Source organism: Camponotus vicinus, unplaced genomic scaffold, assembly GCF_025532165.1.
Source record: "Camponotus vicinus isolate PSW18456_S1 unplaced genomic scaffold, iyCamVici1.0 SCAF_13, whole genome shotgun sequence".
NCBI classification, from domain to species: Eukaryota; Metazoa; Arthropoda; class Insecta; order Hymenoptera; family Formicidae; genus Camponotus; species Camponotus vicinus.
Genome location: NW_028141949.1, coordinates 2,951,703 through 2,970,502, shown reverse-complemented (window position 1 = coordinate 2,970,502; position 18,800 = coordinate 2,951,703). Strand labels below are relative to the sequence as shown.

General features: G+C 35.0%; 3 protein-coding genes across 5 annotated transcripts; 1 reads left to right on the top strand and 2 right to left on the bottom strand.

Moving 5' to 3' along the window:
• Nucleotides 1–734: 734 nt before the first annotated feature.
• Nucleotides 735–2,088, bottom strand: Aimp3 (aaRS-interacting multifunctional protein 3). Its single transcript, XM_083086123.1, has 4 exons — nucleotides 1,544–2,088; nucleotides 1,149–1,355; nucleotides 980–1,075; nucleotides 735–890 (listed from the first exon to the last, which is right to left on the bottom strand). Exons 1-4 carry the CDS (start codon nucleotides 1,628–1,630, stop codon nucleotides 759–761), a joined length of 522 nt encoding a protein of 173 aa, XP_082942249.1. The 5' UTR covers nucleotides 1,631–2,088; the 3' UTR covers nucleotides 735–758.
• A 110-nt stretch (nucleotides 2,089–2,198) lies between these two features.
• On the bottom strand, nucleotides 2,199–6,218 carry Top3beta (DNA topoisomerase 3-beta). Its single transcript, XM_083086107.1, has 14 exons — nucleotides 5,968–6,218; nucleotides 5,750–5,892; nucleotides 5,479–5,673; nucleotides 5,244–5,411; nucleotides 5,038–5,166; nucleotides 4,851–4,969; nucleotides 4,571–4,771; nucleotides 4,263–4,467; nucleotides 3,981–4,163; nucleotides 3,662–3,871; nucleotides 3,376–3,593; nucleotides 3,038–3,262; nucleotides 2,694–2,955; nucleotides 2,199–2,495 (listed from the first exon to the last, which is right to left on the bottom strand). Exons 1-14 carry the CDS (start codon nucleotides 6,056–6,058, stop codon nucleotides 2,289–2,291), a joined length of 2,556 nt encoding a protein of 851 aa, XP_082942233.1. The 5' UTR covers nucleotides 6,059–6,218; the 3' UTR covers nucleotides 2,199–2,288.
• A 2,065-nt stretch (nucleotides 6,219–8,283) lies between these two features.
• Nucleotides 8,284–18,736, top strand: Rk (G-protein coupled receptor rickets). 3 transcript variants are annotated; one of them, XM_083086106.1, is made up of 14 exons: nucleotides 8,284–8,970; nucleotides 12,332–12,403; nucleotides 12,958–13,029; nucleotides 13,118–13,186; nucleotides 13,309–13,452; nucleotides 13,570–13,710; nucleotides 14,092–14,157; nucleotides 14,299–14,442; nucleotides 14,542–14,613; nucleotides 14,678–14,967; nucleotides 15,232–15,408; nucleotides 15,522–15,716; nucleotides 15,901–16,131; nucleotides 16,435–18,736. In XM_083086106.1, the coding sequence occupies exons 1-14, from the start codon at nucleotides 8,741–8,743 to the stop codon at nucleotides 17,319–17,321; spliced, it is 2,790 nt and encodes a 929-aa protein (XP_082942232.1). In that variant the 5' UTR covers nucleotides 8,284–8,740; the 3' UTR covers nucleotides 17,322–18,736. The 3 variants fall into 3 exon arrangements, with proteins under 3 accessions (XP_082942232.1, XP_082942231.1, XP_082942229.1); XM_083086105.1 differs by having other exon boundaries at nucleotides 15,292–15,408; nucleotides 15,901–18,736; XM_083086103.1 differs by having other exon boundaries at nucleotides 15,901–18,736.
• Nucleotides 18,737–18,800: the final 64 nt, after the last annotated feature.

Below are 18,800 nucleotides of genomic sequence, written 5' to 3'. Positions count from 1 at the left end.
TTGTTTATTATTCTTGGAATAGAGTTACATGGGAAATCTGTACATTTTTGATAATGAAATAATACTGAAGAGTCTTATATTGTTAATAATATTTTGTCAGTTATATTGGTTATAAATAATCATAAATTTCTTCTCTGTCAAACTAATTTTAATAATAAATTTAGACAGTTTAGACCAACTTTGCTTAAATTTGGTTAAAAATACATTTATTACATGTCCTTTTGCATAAAAATAAAAATTATCACTTAATAGCAGAAAAAGAATTAAGCATTAAATAAATTAGGAAATTTAAATATTAAAATTGATTAAACGAGAGAAATTTCATCATATTTATCAATAAATAATAAAAAAAGAAAGGTTGATAAGAAATTAAGAAATCTATCATAATGATAGAATACCGTAAAAGAAAAAGCACACAAAATTTAAAATACATATATAGTATATCTACTAATATACATACCTAGACATATATATAATTATTAAAATTATTGAGCAATATAGATATATACTAATGCATATTAAATTGTGTTTTTTTCTATCATGCCTGCTCATATTATTGTAGTCTATCAATATGACAGATTTCCTAACTTTATTTGTTAAAAATCTCTTTATAAATAATTTTAATGATTCTTATCGAGCAATGGTTTTACTTTTCAAATCTTCAATTTTAAATAAAACACAATTGTATTCTTATCAAAACTTAAGTTAAAAAAAAGTCAAACTAAACATTTACCTTTCTTTGAATTTCGATTTATATATTACAGAAATATGTGTAATAAATTGAAAGATATCAAATCCAAATCCTGTCTCAATTTTTCTTCCTGTTGAATATTGTCGAACCATCTTGATAGATGGATGTATTGTATTTTCTCTTGTCCACTTAATTCTTTCTGTAAAGAAGCAAGATATGAAAACTATACAGATCATTGTTTTAGATCAAAATTCATAAAATACACTATATATATAGTTTGATTGTTACCATTATAGAATGTAAAACATAATACAATGTGACATCTGCTATAGTCTTTTCTGTACCCGTTATATATGTTACATCTTTTAATACTGTATTTAGTTCCTACAATCAAAGAACATTGATTGATATTCCATCTTTTTGTTTTTTTAAGTATAAGTATATATTATGACATTACATTGAATACTCTCTTGGCATTAACAGGAAGATCAGCATGATTGACGCATACTGTGACATATTCTAACCATTGTTGCGTTAGAGCTTGCACTTCTTTCTCACTACAGAGCATATTGGAACATTTTGAACTCGCAACCAGTGCTTGTATAATAGTACTGAATCCTTGAATGGGTGACGTATTTTTTCCACATTCTGGAATAAGTATTATCTGAAACATATGTGCTTGATGTATCAATTAATTTCATAAAAATGTGTTATTTTTTATTTTTAATTTGATATCATTCTGCAAGAGAACATTCTCTTTCATGAAAAATTAACAATTTAATTAAATTTTATATATATTTATGAGGAACAAAGTCACACTTTAAAAACGCTAATTAAATGAATAACGCTTACATTTTTATTAGAAATCTCTAGCCCTTTTGAGGGAACATCGAGATATTGCGCTATTCTTTCTACACATTCGATATTACACAAACCCATGATAAATGTAATACAAGAATAATGTGCGACTCGTAATACAAACTGTAACTTGTAACTGTAACTTGTTGTAACAACGTTAAAAGTTCGCCATGTGCTGTCTCAATATCGATTGTAACAGCTGAGAAAAATTGATTCGACCATTTCGATATTTCGAGAATCACAAATATCGCTCTTCGATAAATTTCAAATTATGAATCGATGAATTGCTCCAAATTTTTTGTCGTTATATTTAAAATAACATATCTTATATAAAAAATTACCATATAATATATAATATTTTAATAACGAGTTAAAAATTTGTCAGAATGCTTCATCGAATGATCGTCAGTTTTTCATAATTTAATAGAACTTTCATTCAGTATAAGCGAACGAGAGAGAGAACACAGACGATCGCAAATAATTATCGAATTTATATAAAATTATTAATTAAATAATTAGTTTATTTATTCGTTCCATCATTCGTTCACTTAAATCCGGTTTAAACGCGCGATATATTCATGCAAAAATATCATTGTTTTTAATGAAAGAGGCAATAATGAAAATAAATTCATTATAAAATATCGTGGAGTGAAGGACGATAGGGATTTATTCGAAACAAACGACGTAATATGCGTACAAATGGCATCCAGTTATTATGCGCCTCGTGCTCACTGATTCATTATACAAAATACGCTGCTAATTGCGCCATTTTGTCCTTTGGTGGTTTCGGTTTGCCCCGATTACGACTCTTGGTGTGACCTCGACCACGCGTGACGACTGGTTTCGAAGCTACCGCACGGTGCTTTTCTACCAGCGCAGCGAATACCGGTGTGCAAAACACACAGCCGGACATTTCGGTCGCCTCGTTAGGGAGTTTACTCTTATCCTGAAATAAAAAGAAATAAATACAATAGAGCACATAAGAGATCACGATTTTCATAAAAATGATGCATAAAAGCTATAGAAGGCATAAATAAAGAAATAATTTCTTGTTAAATATCGCTATTTCTTTTATTGCGTTGCAATCATAATCTGATTCGCTTACAAGCAACCTGTAATTTCTATGCCTAAATTCTAGTATTACCTGTTTATACTCGACGGTCACTAATTGCGCACCGCAGTCGCATGTATCCGTATCGACTGTCACTTTGTGCGCGTTTTCGAATAGATGGATAATAACGTCGCAACGATTACATCCCAGTTTCCACTTGGGTGCGGCTGAAGGATCGAGCACGAGAATACCTAGATCGCATTCCAAACAGCTGGATAAGCCGTTTGAATTCATACCGTGCGGACATGTCGGATGTGTACACGAATTGCAACCACTCATTCCTTTTTTCATATCCCTAAAAATGATCGAGGAACAATTCTCAATTCTCCTTTCAGATAGACTCTTTTACATTCGATTCTTGATGATTAATAGGGTACCTGAATGGTGGATTATTGTAACAATATGGACAAAATGTATAACTTTTCCCTCGTGCTCCTGTGGACCATGAAAGCAATTCAAAATCATCCAATGGACACTTCAATTCTTTGTATATTCGTATGTTTCCATTTTGAGGTAAATTGTAAGTTTCGTTACAATGTGCGCAATGCATTCTGGATGGTTTAGTTTGGATATACTTCATATATCGACGACATTTGCCGCATCTGTGATATATAATAAACAATCGAAAGAAGTACATGTATAAATTTATATAAAATAAACAAGAAAAAAGAAACCATGTAATGCGGTTATTGTCGTGATTATTGTTAATATATACCTAGAATGCGCTTTACCGGATGCCGACAGCGGAGAGAATGAGACTTCGAATAATTGATCCATAGCTTCTATACTTTGCACAAAATAATGAAACTTTTGTTTAAATATTTCCACTGTATGTTGTAAAACAGCATGAAAATCAGCGCGACCTAATGCTATTAGATTCAATTGCTCTTCCACTGCAGATCTCATTGTGGGTAAAACTAATTCAGGATCTATCTAATGAGAAGAGAATATATATGTTTTACAGAAAATATATCATTATCGCAAATTGAAATCAATGATACCTTTTGATATCCATGAACCAAAACGATTCCAAGAGAAGTGGGCACTAATTTTCTACCTGCTGCAACAGTGACATAGTTTCTAATACAAATATTATTTATGTGTACAGGGATCGAAGCGTCCGTTCCAATGCCATGTTTTTCCATGAGAGATATCAATTCCGCTTCTGTTAAATAATCTGGCGGTTGTGTATAACATTCGATTAATTTTGCCTATAACAGTAAAAGAAGGTGCTCTATCTATCGCCATATTACAATATTCCTTTTTCTAAATACGCAAACAGAAAAATTAACATAAATACATGATAAAAATACCTCTTACCTCTTGTATGTTTACTTTTTCGTCGAGCGTAAATTTCGGTAGAGTATCATTATTGCCAAGCGCTTGCCAAGTAAGAATACTTGTGTATCCAGGACTTAACAAACTGTGGCCAGTTGCTGTAAATGTTTCTATGCCTATTTCAAATTTTATTGTAGTGCTCATATATTTACAATCCCGCGCCAACTAGAATTCAAAACAGAGAAAAAATATACATATATATATATATATATATATAATGTCCACTTATTTCTCAAAGTTTCACAAATCATACATCGAGCATACCGTAGCAATAAAGTGTCGCGTTATGTAATCGTACAATCTCCATGAATCACCGTCGAGTTCGTTTCTCGTTGCATGTTTCATGGGTGTTATAGGAGGATGGTCGCCTGCATCATGACCTTTCTTTGGTCTATTAATACCAGCTGTTATTATTTTACGAACTTCCTCGCCCCAATCTGGAGAATTTTGTTGTTGTTTCAATGTTGAACTTGAAAAAATAAAATAATTATAATAAGAGTAAACCATGTATATATGCAAAATAACTATTTGACGATTGATTTATATTAAGGATTCCATAAATTATGTCTTACAGCAAATCAAAATTTTCAGGATACGATGTCGTTTCTGTTCGGGGATAACTTATGTATCCTTGAGTATAAAGTCTTTCTGCAATTTGCATTGCGTGTTGTGGACCCATTCCCAATCCAGAACTTGCAGTTCGCATCAATTCTACTGTATTTAAAGCTATAGGTCGCGATTTTGATTTCTCTGTACTTTGTACACTCACTACACTATACAAAATTTTGCTTTGAATATTTTATAATCTTCTAATTTACACAAAGATTTTAAGAATGTATAAGGTATACTCACGTTGCGCGATCGTGTTCCTTAACATGACTTAGGAACATGTTTGCAACCTCTTTGTCAAAAGAACGTACACGACTCCAATTTAATACAATATCTTGACCATCAGAAGACTTAATAGTTACCTAAAAATAATATAAAAATATATTATATTCTTCTTAATACAAAGTATCTTTCAAAATATATTATATACTTGTAACACCCAATATGGATCTGGTTTAAAAGTTTGGATCTCATCATGCCTTTGAACACAGAATCCTAATGTTGGCGTTTGGCATGGACCATAAGAAATAAGAGATACATCTAAATCTCCATATTTGCCCTAAAAAGTGTAATAACATACATTTCAATACCTTTTATTAGCCCTATATATTATGCAAGAACATTTGTATAACCCACTTGAAAAAATTTAGTTTGATATCGTGTAAATGCACAGCCTATTCGCAAATCCAACTCTTGACGCGCATCAACGCTTTTTGCTTCATTTTCATTGGGTTTTATTAAATTTGACAAAGCAGATTTTATATCCTTTTCTGTGATAGCAGAAAATCGTGCTCGCCATATATCCTATTGAAGATAAAATTGAGAATTTGTTTAAATAAAAAAAATTTAAAAGCTTTAATATTGAACTTACATTTATGTGTAACTTCCTATGCATCCCTTGCTGTACCGCATTTATAACTTCGAAACAAATATTTTCACCTTCCTTGTCACAATCTAGCCATAATATTAAATAATCGCAATGACTTCCTTCCTTCGCCAGAAAATATGGTATTTTTAGTTTAGGTACCGCTTCTTTTTTCTCAGTTGGACATGAGAATAATTCAGCCTAGAAGTATTAAAAAACATCCAATTATCATTGGATGCACAATAAGAATAGAAAAATGCAATGTATGCAATTTTACCGGATCCACTTTGTCCCAATTGTTATATTTTCCAATAAAATCCAACGTCATGACGTGTCCACATACAGAGGTCATTTTGAAATTCACCGTCTCGGATTTGAATTGTCCCACCCATTCGTGAACGGAACAAGATCCATTCAATCCTAGAAATAATATTTGTAAAGAAAAAAAAGGAAGGAAAAATGGAAAAGAGAAAACAATTTAAATTATATATCTACCTTTCCTAGTACTACATCGTCCATTGCTCAGTATATTGGCGAGGGATGCTGCCAAAGAGGGTTTTTCAGCTACCATCAAAGCAGTTTTCATTTTGCTACGATATTTCGTTCATATAATTATCACTATAAATAAAAGACTTCGATTAGCGTCGTCTCAGGTATCGCAATTTAAATAAAGGCATCATCACTTGTCAGATTCTTGGCACTGACGAGATGTTATGTATACTAAAGCAGACCGGCTTTATACAAAAGTAGTCCGACTGAAAAAACTCATTGTGATCTACTGTAGATATGTAGATTTTTTTCATTATCGATAAGTAATGTATAATGACAAGAGCTCGTGTTTCTTTTTTTTTAACAGTTACACAAAAAGATCTATTTTCAATGACAAAAGTAATTGAATAAATTAAAATATATATAATAATGAACTGAATAAGTTTAAAAAAATAATTGACATTTGACATTTTTGAATCATACGTCAGTAATGTCATATCCTTCAATTACCTACGGGTAATTGCCTATCAACCGAGTTCACTTGAAAATTTGCCTGGTATTTTATTTTCATTTAGGAGTAATTTGATTTTGAAACATAATTAAACACAATTTTTCGATTGTGAAAAGACGACAAGGAATTTCTAATGCACTTGATTTCATATATATCTGGGAAAAGCAAAAATAAATATTATGCAGATTGTGAATTATAAGCAATATTACTATTTTTGCAGTTTAAAAGGTAGGTCATAACCTAAATAATAACACTTCATCAATAACTTGTATTTTTTACATCAGGATTTAAATAGTTTATAAATTATAACTCAAATACATTTACATATATTTAGCCTACGATTGAAAATGTTGAAACTCTGAATTATGCTCAGTATTATAATGTCATAAAAATTCACTATTTATTGCAAATTTTCAATTTTTAATATGTAACTTATTTTTTTTACAATTAATATTAAAATCAAATATGTTAACTATTTTATAATTTAATCATTCTTTTTTTGCATTCTTATTAATCTATCGAATTTATATAGCTAATATTAATTTATATAGTTTGTATTATTTATGTGAAAGAAGTTTATGTAAATATCATGTAAACAATTCATGTAATCTTTAAGCATAATTATGATCTTAATTTATCTAGTTACTATTTTATTACGAAAAATGTACATATTTACTACTTTAACTGTTCTAAAGATAAGAAACAATTCATGTAATCTTTAAGCATAATTATGATCTTAATTTATCTAGTTACTATTTTATTACGAAAAATGTACATATTTGCTACTTTAACTGTTCTAAAGATAAGAAACACGAATGTTTTAATCTAAAATCACTGAATCACTAAATCACGAATATTTTAATCTGTAACTCACTATATTTTCTTACTGATAACGAAAATGTTTACAGAAGCATGCAACAAGTTTTTTCAATTCACGCCAACTTTTTTAAGATCGGCCGTTTTTAATAATATCTTGTTAAGGATTTAATTTTTTGTGCAATGGAAAATAGAAGAAAACGGAACGATTTACAATGAACATTTATTATTCGATGTATCTCGATGAATTATACTAGATTATATTAGATTGTTAATGGTACTAACATTCAAAAATTATTCATATGTGTGTATTTTTATTCGTACGACGTATTACCAGTTAAAATCGAATTTGCATTTATATATTAAATATAGATTGAATATTTGCATTTATATATAAAAAAACGAAATTAAATTTAAAAAACCGTAATTTTTAGAGTTAAAGGGAACAAATCTTTAACCCTCTGCGATACAAGAATAATAAAGAAGCGATTAATATGCGTCATCGATCTGACATGTTTCTGGACGATTGATGATGAGACCTTCACTTCAAACATAAGCATAACTCAATGATGCAATCAGCCTTTACACACAAGTATATATCCGCCATCCACATCAGATCATTAAAGATATTTTTTCATCAATTTACGTCTTTTTTTCCCACAAATATTACAATTAAATATTTCAAAGTTTCCAGCAGACGGGATTAAAATATCCGAGGGGAGAAACGATGGAACAATGCGCGGAGCGGTGTGTACGTATAACGCAAAAGGAGGATATCGATTGCGACTCGCGATGCTACGTACAACGAGAGGCAATACGCAATTTCATCTTGGAAGCGCGATATCCGTTCCGGATCTGGACCAGAGGAAGAAGCTCCTGGATTGAATCAGCTTTCGCCGTTTGTTAAGGAGGTAGCGAATTCTATCGCGGGGAAGCGGCATCACGATCGCGGCAGGATCGAGTCACTCGAGAAAGTCACTCGAGTGGTCCAGGGTGGGTGTCGGGGGGATGGTGGAGGTGTGAGTGGGGATGCGTGCGATATACATATGTGTATGGGTACGGAACCCACTATGTAGTTAGGCTCCGCGCTTGGACCATGTCGAATCAGTCGGTGAATGTATCGCGGTGCGAGTGGTAGGGTTCCCTGTCACCTAAAAACTGGAGTCCGCGCGATTCTCTCGCGACTAGAGTTCGGAAAGTGTCTCTCGAGAGCGTGTCGCACCTCCTCGTCCCCGGTTCACCCCCCTCGAGCAACGGCGGCGACGGCGGCGGCTCCTTATGGGGTTGGTGGTCGCGCGCGTGCACGCGCGCCCGGACGACGTAGGACGACGTACGCGGCGCGACGAGAAGAACGGTGAGATGACTATCCGTCCTGGGCGCGGCGAACCCCGGGGGAAACGAGATCTGTGCGAGAGCTGAATTACGCGTGCACGCAACACAGGATCGGCCGGCATGTGCACGCGGCCTCGCCGGAGCGGGAGAGCGGTCATCTCGGCGATCATCGTCCTCTTACTCTGGCGGATTCGCTGCTGTCGGAGCGATATCGCGGTAACCCCGGCCTGTAACGTCACCGCCGACGGGCGGGAGCTCGTGTGTCGCGGCGCCGATTTACTCACCGTCGAGGCGATCTACGACGTCGATCTGTCACGAGCCGTCGACGTTCCCGTTAATGTCACCAAGATGTGAGTATCGAGTGCGACCTCCCCAGGATCAATCTCGGCGAGCGCCGAGAGTGGAAGATCCACAGCTGATCGGATCCGAGACTCTTCGTGGCGCGGAGGCACAAGTGTCAATAATGATCCTGCGCGTTGATAAATGAGAACGAAAATGGATCGTCCATAATCTTTCGTGTTGATTCTTTACTATTTTTCGCTCGAGGAACTCGTTTGTTCGACTAATAAGTATATACCTCTGCTTGATTATATTCCATTGCTCATTCTTCTTCTCGAGACTAAAAATATCTATAGTCACCATAATATATATCGGATCACGTATATGTAAAAATGATGTTCTACGTTCAAATATCATCTTTTAAATTCTCATCTTTGCAAATGCATTTAGAGAGGATAAACGATAAATAGACACTTGACATCGCGCGTCCTACATACGATTCTAGCCGCGGGCCTTGCGGGCCTGTCTCGCGTCTATGTATCTCTCTCAAGTCTCTCCCTTTTATATGTATATATATATATCCTGATTTTAATTACACTTACATTTATAAGTAGCGCGTTTCGCAATAAGAAAGCCGCGCGAGATATACGATTAAGGGAAAGAGAGCAGCAATTTTTTTTCAAGCATATAATTAACTATGCACGCGTACCTTCGTGTTCTTCCTTCGCCTCCGCCATAGATTTTTTTCTCCGATTTGTCGCCGCGTTTCCTCGCCGCATTTACTCTTATATCATAATACGAAAGTTCGGACGGGCACTTTCGATTCAGCGATAGATAAAATAAAAGAAGTAACGTACATTGCGACGCGACCTACATACCAAGCGAAATGACAGTCGATATTCTATGGATCGTGATTTAGGATCACAAAGGGGGAGAACAGGTGGAATTTATGCCAGTCCGCGCGCTCCGCTTTTCGCAGAACCGCTCGCGATTTTATTTTCCGTCGCTATAAAAGATCGTGCTACTTTGCTCTTCTACGCCTCGCCCGAAAAATTTGCGCGAAAACTGCAAATCGATCCAGAGTTCGTCGCTTCTTTTTATTATTTTTTTTTTTTTTTGAGAAATAACATCCCGGCGATATTTCGAGCTCGACTGCTCTTAGTCCTTTTTTGGAATAACAGAGCAAAAAAAATATGAATGGACGTAACACATCGCGGTTACTTTTACGTCGCTTTCATCCCCATGTGTTTTTTTTATATTTTTTTAACAGATCATCAGACCTATACGGATGCGATAATTGTTTTTTCTTAAAACGAAGTTATTTACCTGTTCTCTTAAATTTAATTAATCGTCGCGAAACGCGCGACACCGAGAATTTTAATAAATTCTTCGGATCATTTGCAAATATTTGTAATTTATTAATAGATTTCTTTATAAGTGCTCCGCGTCGTGCAACGTTCTTTCGTTAATATTGTAAGAAAATACGGAAGGTGACCATGCTTCTTCATGATTCTCCTCACGTTCGTGCCGATGCGGCGCGTGATGTCTATTGTGAAAGTAATTCCATTCCCGAACTTGATTCACTTTATCTGCGAAACGATGTAAGAACAGTTGAAATTTTATTAGTATTATTCTTGAATGTCTGATTTTTCTTATCGCCCTATCATTGCAAGCTTCGAATGTCTCGAGAAGAATCTTTTCTTTTCTGGAAGATTTTTTTTACGGCAATGTCCGCACAGAAACGATGATTCAGGTCTTATAGTGCGTCGAGCGATATATTAAATTATTGACGTACGCATTGTATAGGTACGGGGAGTACAAAGACTGGCAGATTTCAGGCTGTCCTTGAACATGAAGCGTCGAAAGTTTTCAAAGGCCTGCGCCCGTAAGGGGAATCACGGTTCCCGAAAGCGTAATTAGAATCCAATGTTCGTACGCCGAGAAAGTTCCATTGGAACTTTAAAAAAAAACGAGCTCGCGAAAGTATCGAAAGACGTCGTGCTCTCTGCCCATGTTTTTTCTATTTTAAGATGAATGAATGAGAGGAAAAATACTGTGCGCTCAATTCACGAGAGACACGGATTGCATCGTGGAGCATCATTCTTCTTTCCTTCTCTTTCTCTTTTTTTCTCTGTCAAAATACATGCTGAAAATGTTTAAAAATATGCGCGAGAAAATAGTAAATATCTCAAATAATTCATTAGTAATTTTTTGAAGAAAAATGACTAATAAATTATTATGAATATGATATAAATAAGAAAAAAAATCATGTATATATGTCATAATATATAAGTGTCACGTAAGTCCGTTGATGGCGATTGCGTGCGAGCAAGTTGTCGTGTCGGGCAAATGCACTCGCTGGCCACTTGTAACAATAATCTTACATAAATACAAGCGTTTCCCCTTATTTCGCTACATTAGATAACGTGAAAACTATCCAACAATCTGGTCTCGTTAGGGGAGCAAAAACATCTCTTTTTTTCGATTAATTTCTCGTTGCGGTTGCAGCTAAACATTTTGCGCTCCAATCACAAACTTTCCTCCCCTTATTACTGTAAAATGTTTCTTCGCGTTCCGTTTCGCTTAAACGAATAAGTAGACATCGATCCATCCTGAGTGAGCAAGGTCGAGGGACCCATAAAAATCCATGCTAGAATCTAGCCCCTCGATCCGTTCCTCTCGATTCGCGCTCACGCGACACGAGCGTAAAAGCGATTTGCTAGTTTCCTCAACAGTGTCCTACTTTTTTTATCGCCCACGTTATGCCCGTAAAAGCTCTCTGCCATTCTTGACCGATGTTTCACGCCGATCTCAACATGTCACCCGTTTTAATGTTAATCGCTCAAAATTGACGTGATTATTTCACCAACGAGAGGAATGATTTTCGAGTGATAGATTGCTGATAAAAGATAAAATATATCTCGTATATTTTTGAGAGAGAAGCTCTAATGATATAAATCGAGAATATTTAATCGCAGGCATGATCGTCCTTATTAGAGAATCTCGATCACTCACCGATGATCTCTAATAAAATCTCCATATTAAGAGTGAGGAAGAATAAAAATTATATTAACAACATGTATAAGAGCATCGAATTTTTTGCTTATGCTCGCAAGAGCACAATCAGCTTCGGATGCAGTGATCTCTCTCGCAGTCATCTTTCGTAAAAGAATTATTTTTAGAAGCATCGGAGACCCGCGCGGGATGATCCTTCGCCGGTTAACATCGTTTACATGTTTCGCTCCCTGCAAATCTTGCGTATATATGTAAAGGGAAAAAGTTACGCGAATCTATATTTTCTCTGATGTTAGAAACACTACAAAATCGGAGAGGAATGCTCGGACATCTCTCGTGTATCATACTTTGCGAAAGCTCCTTCTAATTTATTGTGAAATGTGCGATCTTATTGCCCTTTTCGTATAATTGTTTCAGTGATCTATCCAACAATAATATAACGGACATTCCAATACGTGCTTTCCATCGATTCCCCAATCTCGAAATTTTGTAAGTATCCGTATTTATTACGTATTTAATGAGATTTCTCGATGCGCGAAAAGAATTACGGGGTTGAAATAGATGTTACATACCCGGGGGAAAAAGTCTATATATAAAATATATGTTTTCATATGTTTTTCCATATATGTTTTCTTTCTCTTACGCAATCTCCTATCCGTATATACAGGAAAAATAATGAAAGAAAAAATAATTAAAGAATTGAAAAATTAGAAGAATTTCTTTTGCATTGATTTTTTTTAGAAAAATGAGAAATAAGCAAAAAAGTCTATATATGTAATTGTATATAAAAGAGAATCAAACTTAAATATAAAATATTATACAATTTTTAATAGCAATTTTACCGTTTCTAAAAAAAAAACTATGCAAAAATGATTTTTAAAAATTTTTCTTGCATAAACGGATAGAGAATATATAAGAGAATGAGAATATATATGTTTATTTCGCTCATATGTATATATGATAATTATATATGATATATTTATATATAGTTATATATAAACTTTTTTCTTGTAATTTTTATTCATATATATAATTACTTTTAGATTTCTTCGACGTAATCATTTGCGAATCATTCACAACGACGCGTTTATAAATTTGGCGAGCCTTTATGTACTGTAAGTATGTGAAAAAAATAAGATCGATTTATCTCCCTTGTAATATTTTATCCGCAATATTTTTCGTGTTCGTCTTATTCCTCCTCAGGGAACTCGATGAAAATTACTTAACGAGTATCCCGGCCACTGCTGTAAATCTACCTGGTCTCAAAGAATTGTAAGTGTGTATGTCTGTTGTCCACATGAAGTCTCTTCACAATTACCTCTCATTGAAATAATTTTCCGTCTATTTCGAGTGCGATATAAACTTTCACGAATCTCTCACGTGTATTTCCGCAGATCTATTTCGAACAATAAAATAGAACAACTCACGAGAGATGCGTTTCGTCATGCTGGTAATTTGGTGTCGCTCGATTTACGCGGAAATCCTATTAAGGAGATACACGATGAGACCTTCCAAAATCTTGGCAAACTTCGTAAGTTGTAAGTAATTTACATGCATTTCCTTGTTATCCGTGTTACGAAAATTACACGCGACAAATGCAACAGAGATTATGGCGCGTTGGAAGATAACGTCACGCGTTCTCTTATTAATTATAGGATATTATCGAATACGAAGGAATTGTGGATCTTCCCTAATCTAAGGGGAGCAACATCTTTGGAAATATTGAGATTGGATCGTTCCCAGCTGAAGAAAGTCCCTTCTAATCTTTGCCGGCAATGCCCGAAACTCAAAAGTCTGTAAGTTTAATAAAATCTGAATGATTTAAGAATCTTTAGAGACACAGTATATAACATTTTAATTGAAGAAATTGCAATAGAAATTAAGATAAACGATAAAAATTAATAATAAAAATTAACATAACTATTGGAGTAATTATTCAATTGATTTTGAAACAAAAAAAGACGAATAACAAATATTAATATAATATTATTAATTATTAAAAAATATAAATTAATGAAATTAATGAAAAAAATAAATAAAGTAAAAATAAAAATTAAGATTTTTGTAAAATAAAATAAAAATAAAACATATAATTTCATCTATCCGTTATCTATCATTTTACCTTTTGACAATTATCTCTCATGTTTCTTATGTATATTCTATATTTCTGATTTTAGTAACATGAAATCTAATCATTTGACGGAGATACCAAATTTACGAGATTGCAATGAACTCCGCGTTTTGTAAGTATGTAGTGTAATACATATCGTGTAATACATATCGTGTAATACATGTGGATGTATACATTGATAGTATACATCCACAAATAATCAAACGTATTAAAAAGATATTTTATTAACGATATAAATACCTTCTTCTTTTAGGGATTTGGCTAGTAATATGATTTCCGTGTTACCCGACGATGCTTTTAAAGGTTTAAATATGTTACACGATTTACTTTTATCCAATAATAATCTACAGAGTATCTCCAGCGACGCGTTCACCGGATTACCTAGACTTCAAGTTTTGTAAGTACGGTATTTGGCTCGTATTACTTTGATCCGATAGATCTGTGTTTTTGATGATTTCGATATATTTATATTTGGGTTTTAATTACTTTTTTTTAGAGATCTGGAAAATAATTACATCGAATACATACATCCTGATGCATTCAGAGAAACGAAACGTTTACAGGACCTGTAAGTGTGTTCGTAAGCATGTAATTATTTTATAAATCATTGTTTATAGAATCTTTGTTTATAGAAATTTGGGAAACAATATTTTTCCTACACTGCCGATAAGAGGTCTTGCGGGATTATTACATCTCAAGACGTTCAATAATCCCGCCCTGCGAGAATTTCCGTCTCCCGAAAGATTTCCACGAGTGCAAACAATGTTGCTGTCATACGCTTATCATTGCTGCTCGTTCCTATCGATCGAAGTAGAGGAATCTGTCACAAGGTCGCCAGTACGGGAATCGATTTTGTTCCCTACCGACGATTTCGATAGCAGTTTATGGAATTCCACTTTCAGCGATATTTGGCCACAATTGGGTAAATAGTTTTGCTATTTTTTTTCTCTTTATTTTTTTTATCTATTTTTCTTTTTGCATCCTGCATTTTTAATACATGCATCGTGCTTCTTTGTAACACTTAATTGCTGCAAAGCATCTCTATCTCTCGGTCATTCAAAAACATTTATACACTTAGAGATAGAAAAAACATTTATACACTGATAGATAGTGAAAAGTAGAGTATGATCGCATCATATCTCATCATCTTCGATCTTTGCGGCACTGAAGTGATAACATTTTTTAGATAACTTGACCGACAAATTCGGGTCGCAGATAAATGAACTTTGGGCTAACTTTGGTTCAGATTTTACCTATCCCGGAAACCTGCCTTCCTACGTAGAGGATTATTTCGACAATCTAGATGCTCGAACGACAGCGATAACTCGGACACCTTCTCGTATCCAATGTTTGCCGCAACCCGGTATGTTACAAGTGACCCGGAAATGGCCCGAAACGTTATAAACTGTGGTGATGTTTGATATTTTATCTATTTTTGATTAATTCACATACGGAATATACATGAAATATTTTCAGGTCCTTTCCTACCGTGCCAAGATTTGTTCGATTGGTGGACTTTACGATGCGGTGTTTGGATAGTCTTCCTGCTCGCCATGCTTGGTAATGGTACTGTGGTGTTTGTCTTGATATTTTCGAGAAGCAAGATGGATGTGCCACGATTTTTAGTCTGTAATTTAGCCGCTGCCGACTTCTTCATGGGTGTTTATCTAGGTGATTTTCTCTATCTTTTTTATATCGATTTAACGTGTCAACGTTACGTACATAATTCTGCATTTATGTTCGCTGTATTATAATTGATTAAAATAAATAATAAGTAATAGTTATAGTAATATCTCTCTTTTTCCACCGTCTGTCTTAGAAATATTTTATCTCGATGAACAATATTTTGTTTTAGGTTTATTAGCCATCGTCGATGCATCAACATTGGGAGAGTTTCGAATGTACGCAATACCATGGCAAATGTCGCCCGGATGTCAATTGGCTGGTTTTCTAGGTGTTCTCAGCTCCGAACTGAGCGTCTACACGCTCGCCGTGATTACTCTGGAAAGAAACTACGCAATAACGCACGCAATGCACTTGAACAAGCGGCTCTCGTTAAAGCACGCAGGTTACATTATGACGATAGGTTGGTGTTTCGCATTGTCGATGGCGAGTTTACCATTATTAGGGGTCTCGGATTATAGAAAATTTGCCATTTGCTTGCCATTCGAGACTAATGGCAGCGCCGCGCTCGCGTACGTGGTATTTCTCATGCTTATTAACGGAGTGGCCTTCTTGATATTAATGGGCTGCTACCTGAAGATGTACTGCGCGATACGTGGTTCCCAAGCATGGAATTCGAACGATTCTCGTATCGCGAAAAGAATGGCTTTGCTCGTCTTCACTGATTTTCTCTGCTGGTCACCGATAGCCTTTTTCTCTCTCACAGCAACCTTTGGATTGCAATTGGTGTCTTTGGAGCAAGCCAAAGTTTTCGCCGTATTCGTACTACCGCTCAACTCTTGCTGCAATCCCTTTCTATACGCAATCCTTACGAAGCAGTTTAAGAAGGATTGCGTGTTAATATGCAAAGCAATCGAAGAGTCGCGCGTGACTCGTGGTATTGGCAGGTGCCGGCACAGCTCCAATTTCAGCAATCGACAAACACCGGCCAATACCAACAGCCTCGTTGATCGATCGTCGCGGGAAAATCAAGGACCGCTTCAAACACCGTGCGCTTGCGGAAATTCAAGACTCCTAGAAACCGGAAGCCGTTGCTCGTCCTACCGCTGGTGGAGTGCCGGGATATTCTGGCCATGCACGCGCGACTCTCGACACGCGCGAAACGCGCGTAGCGATCAATACGCCTATCAGATCGCCCAGATCCAACAGAAGCAGCATAAACGTGCGTCCTCGGTATCGTCCAGCGAGAACTTTTCTTCGTCCAGGTCCGACTCCTGGCGGCAGGCGCACCATTGCGGCATACCGCTCCGATTATTAGATCCGAAACGGAGAGCCTCTTCCTGGTTGATCACTAGGAAACCATCGCAAGATTCGAACTTAAGCTCGTCTCGCAACGATTCTTCTGGTTCCGCGACCACTGCTAGCACCAGTACCTGGCGCATTTCGAGATCCAGTGCCTCCTTAGAGATTAGCGCGCGTAATAATACGCCGAGGCCGGTTAGACCGAAGCCACGACTGACACGTCAACTCGCCATCCAGGAACCGGAACCTCCGGGGTCTCCGAGTAGATTGGCTGTTAGATTACTCGCCACGATACCTTCCGCAGCTGAGACCAGCGATCAGCAAGATGATGAGAATATGCCGACGAATTAAAAATTTCTATCTGACTATTTTTATGTATTATACATACATAACATGCGCAATATTTTCTAAATGTATTATTCTCATCAAGCGAATTCTTCAACAAATTCAGTATTAACGATCTTCGCTGGTATACCTGTGTAGTTTGTAGTTATATATGTACGTATATTTATATTTATGGCATTTTATATACATCTTTAGAATTGTTGCTTAAGCGAAATAGAGTGCGCGAAAAGAGTATAATAGAGATTATGTAAGTGATATTAATATTATCAGTGATTTTGAACGGGTTTTCTCGTTTCTTGTTTAATGGGATAATCTGAATTTTAACAAAACATTTACGGAATGCCAACAAAAATACGCTCATACGTCTTAAGAGATAATCAATAAATGCAATTGTTCTTGCAACGAAACGTAATAGAATTGTAAAGTCAAACGATATTGATCCATTTCTGTTTGAATTAAATAGAAGTTTAACAAAATGTAGTCCATCCGTCCGTCCGTATGTGTATATATATGTTATGTATTTATATTTTTACGTTATATAAGACTGACTATGGGTTCTTCAACTCTGTACCATTTGTACACTGATCATTGATCAAAGAGCCTCCACTACTACTAGTCTCAGTAGACAGTAGTCTTCGATAGTTATTACATGGAACTATATACATAACGAGATACTTTAATTTATATAGCAAATAAATCTACATAAACTATATATTTAACAACGGTTACACCGTTTTAAGTACAATATAAGATTTTGAGCCAAATCACAGTTTACCTCTTGCGCGATGTTTAAATAATCTTGATAATGGCGTACTTATATATTTTTGGCAGATTATATATTTTATTGTACGGACGGAGAGTCACGTTTGTGCCGCTATCAAACGTAAACATTGCGTAGAGGCAGATTTAAAATACTTAATATAATTTTGCTAATTCCACGAAATTTTGTCTGCAAAAATCTTTTTTTTTTAATTACTATAATTCGGAAACTATTGTTCTAATATTTTCGCTAAGAAAAAAATTGGTGAGAAAAATCTCCAAATTGGATAGAGATTTTGCTAATAGCAAAAAAAAATCGCTGATTTTAGAATATCTTGAGCATACATACACATATATATATATGTATAAATCAGCGCAAACAAATTCGATTAATATCAAAAAAGTTAATCACATTGCGAATTTTAATAAGTGGTTTGTTGAAAGTAGTTGATAATAGCATGCGAGGGTGTGTTAATGAAAATCAAATAAACCTTTGTGAAACTGATCGATTGATAATAAATATTCTTTAGGCTCGGCGAAGTAATTTAAGCTGAGCTAAAGGTCTGCGACTAAAGTTATTTAATCTGTGAAAGTTAAAATTATTGAAATAAAATTAATATATGTATACACGCAGCGTGAATAAAAAGTTCTATGCATAAGAAACGAATTAATATATCTATACATAAGAAAATGTGATTGCTTATTTATCCTACATTGCATGCATAT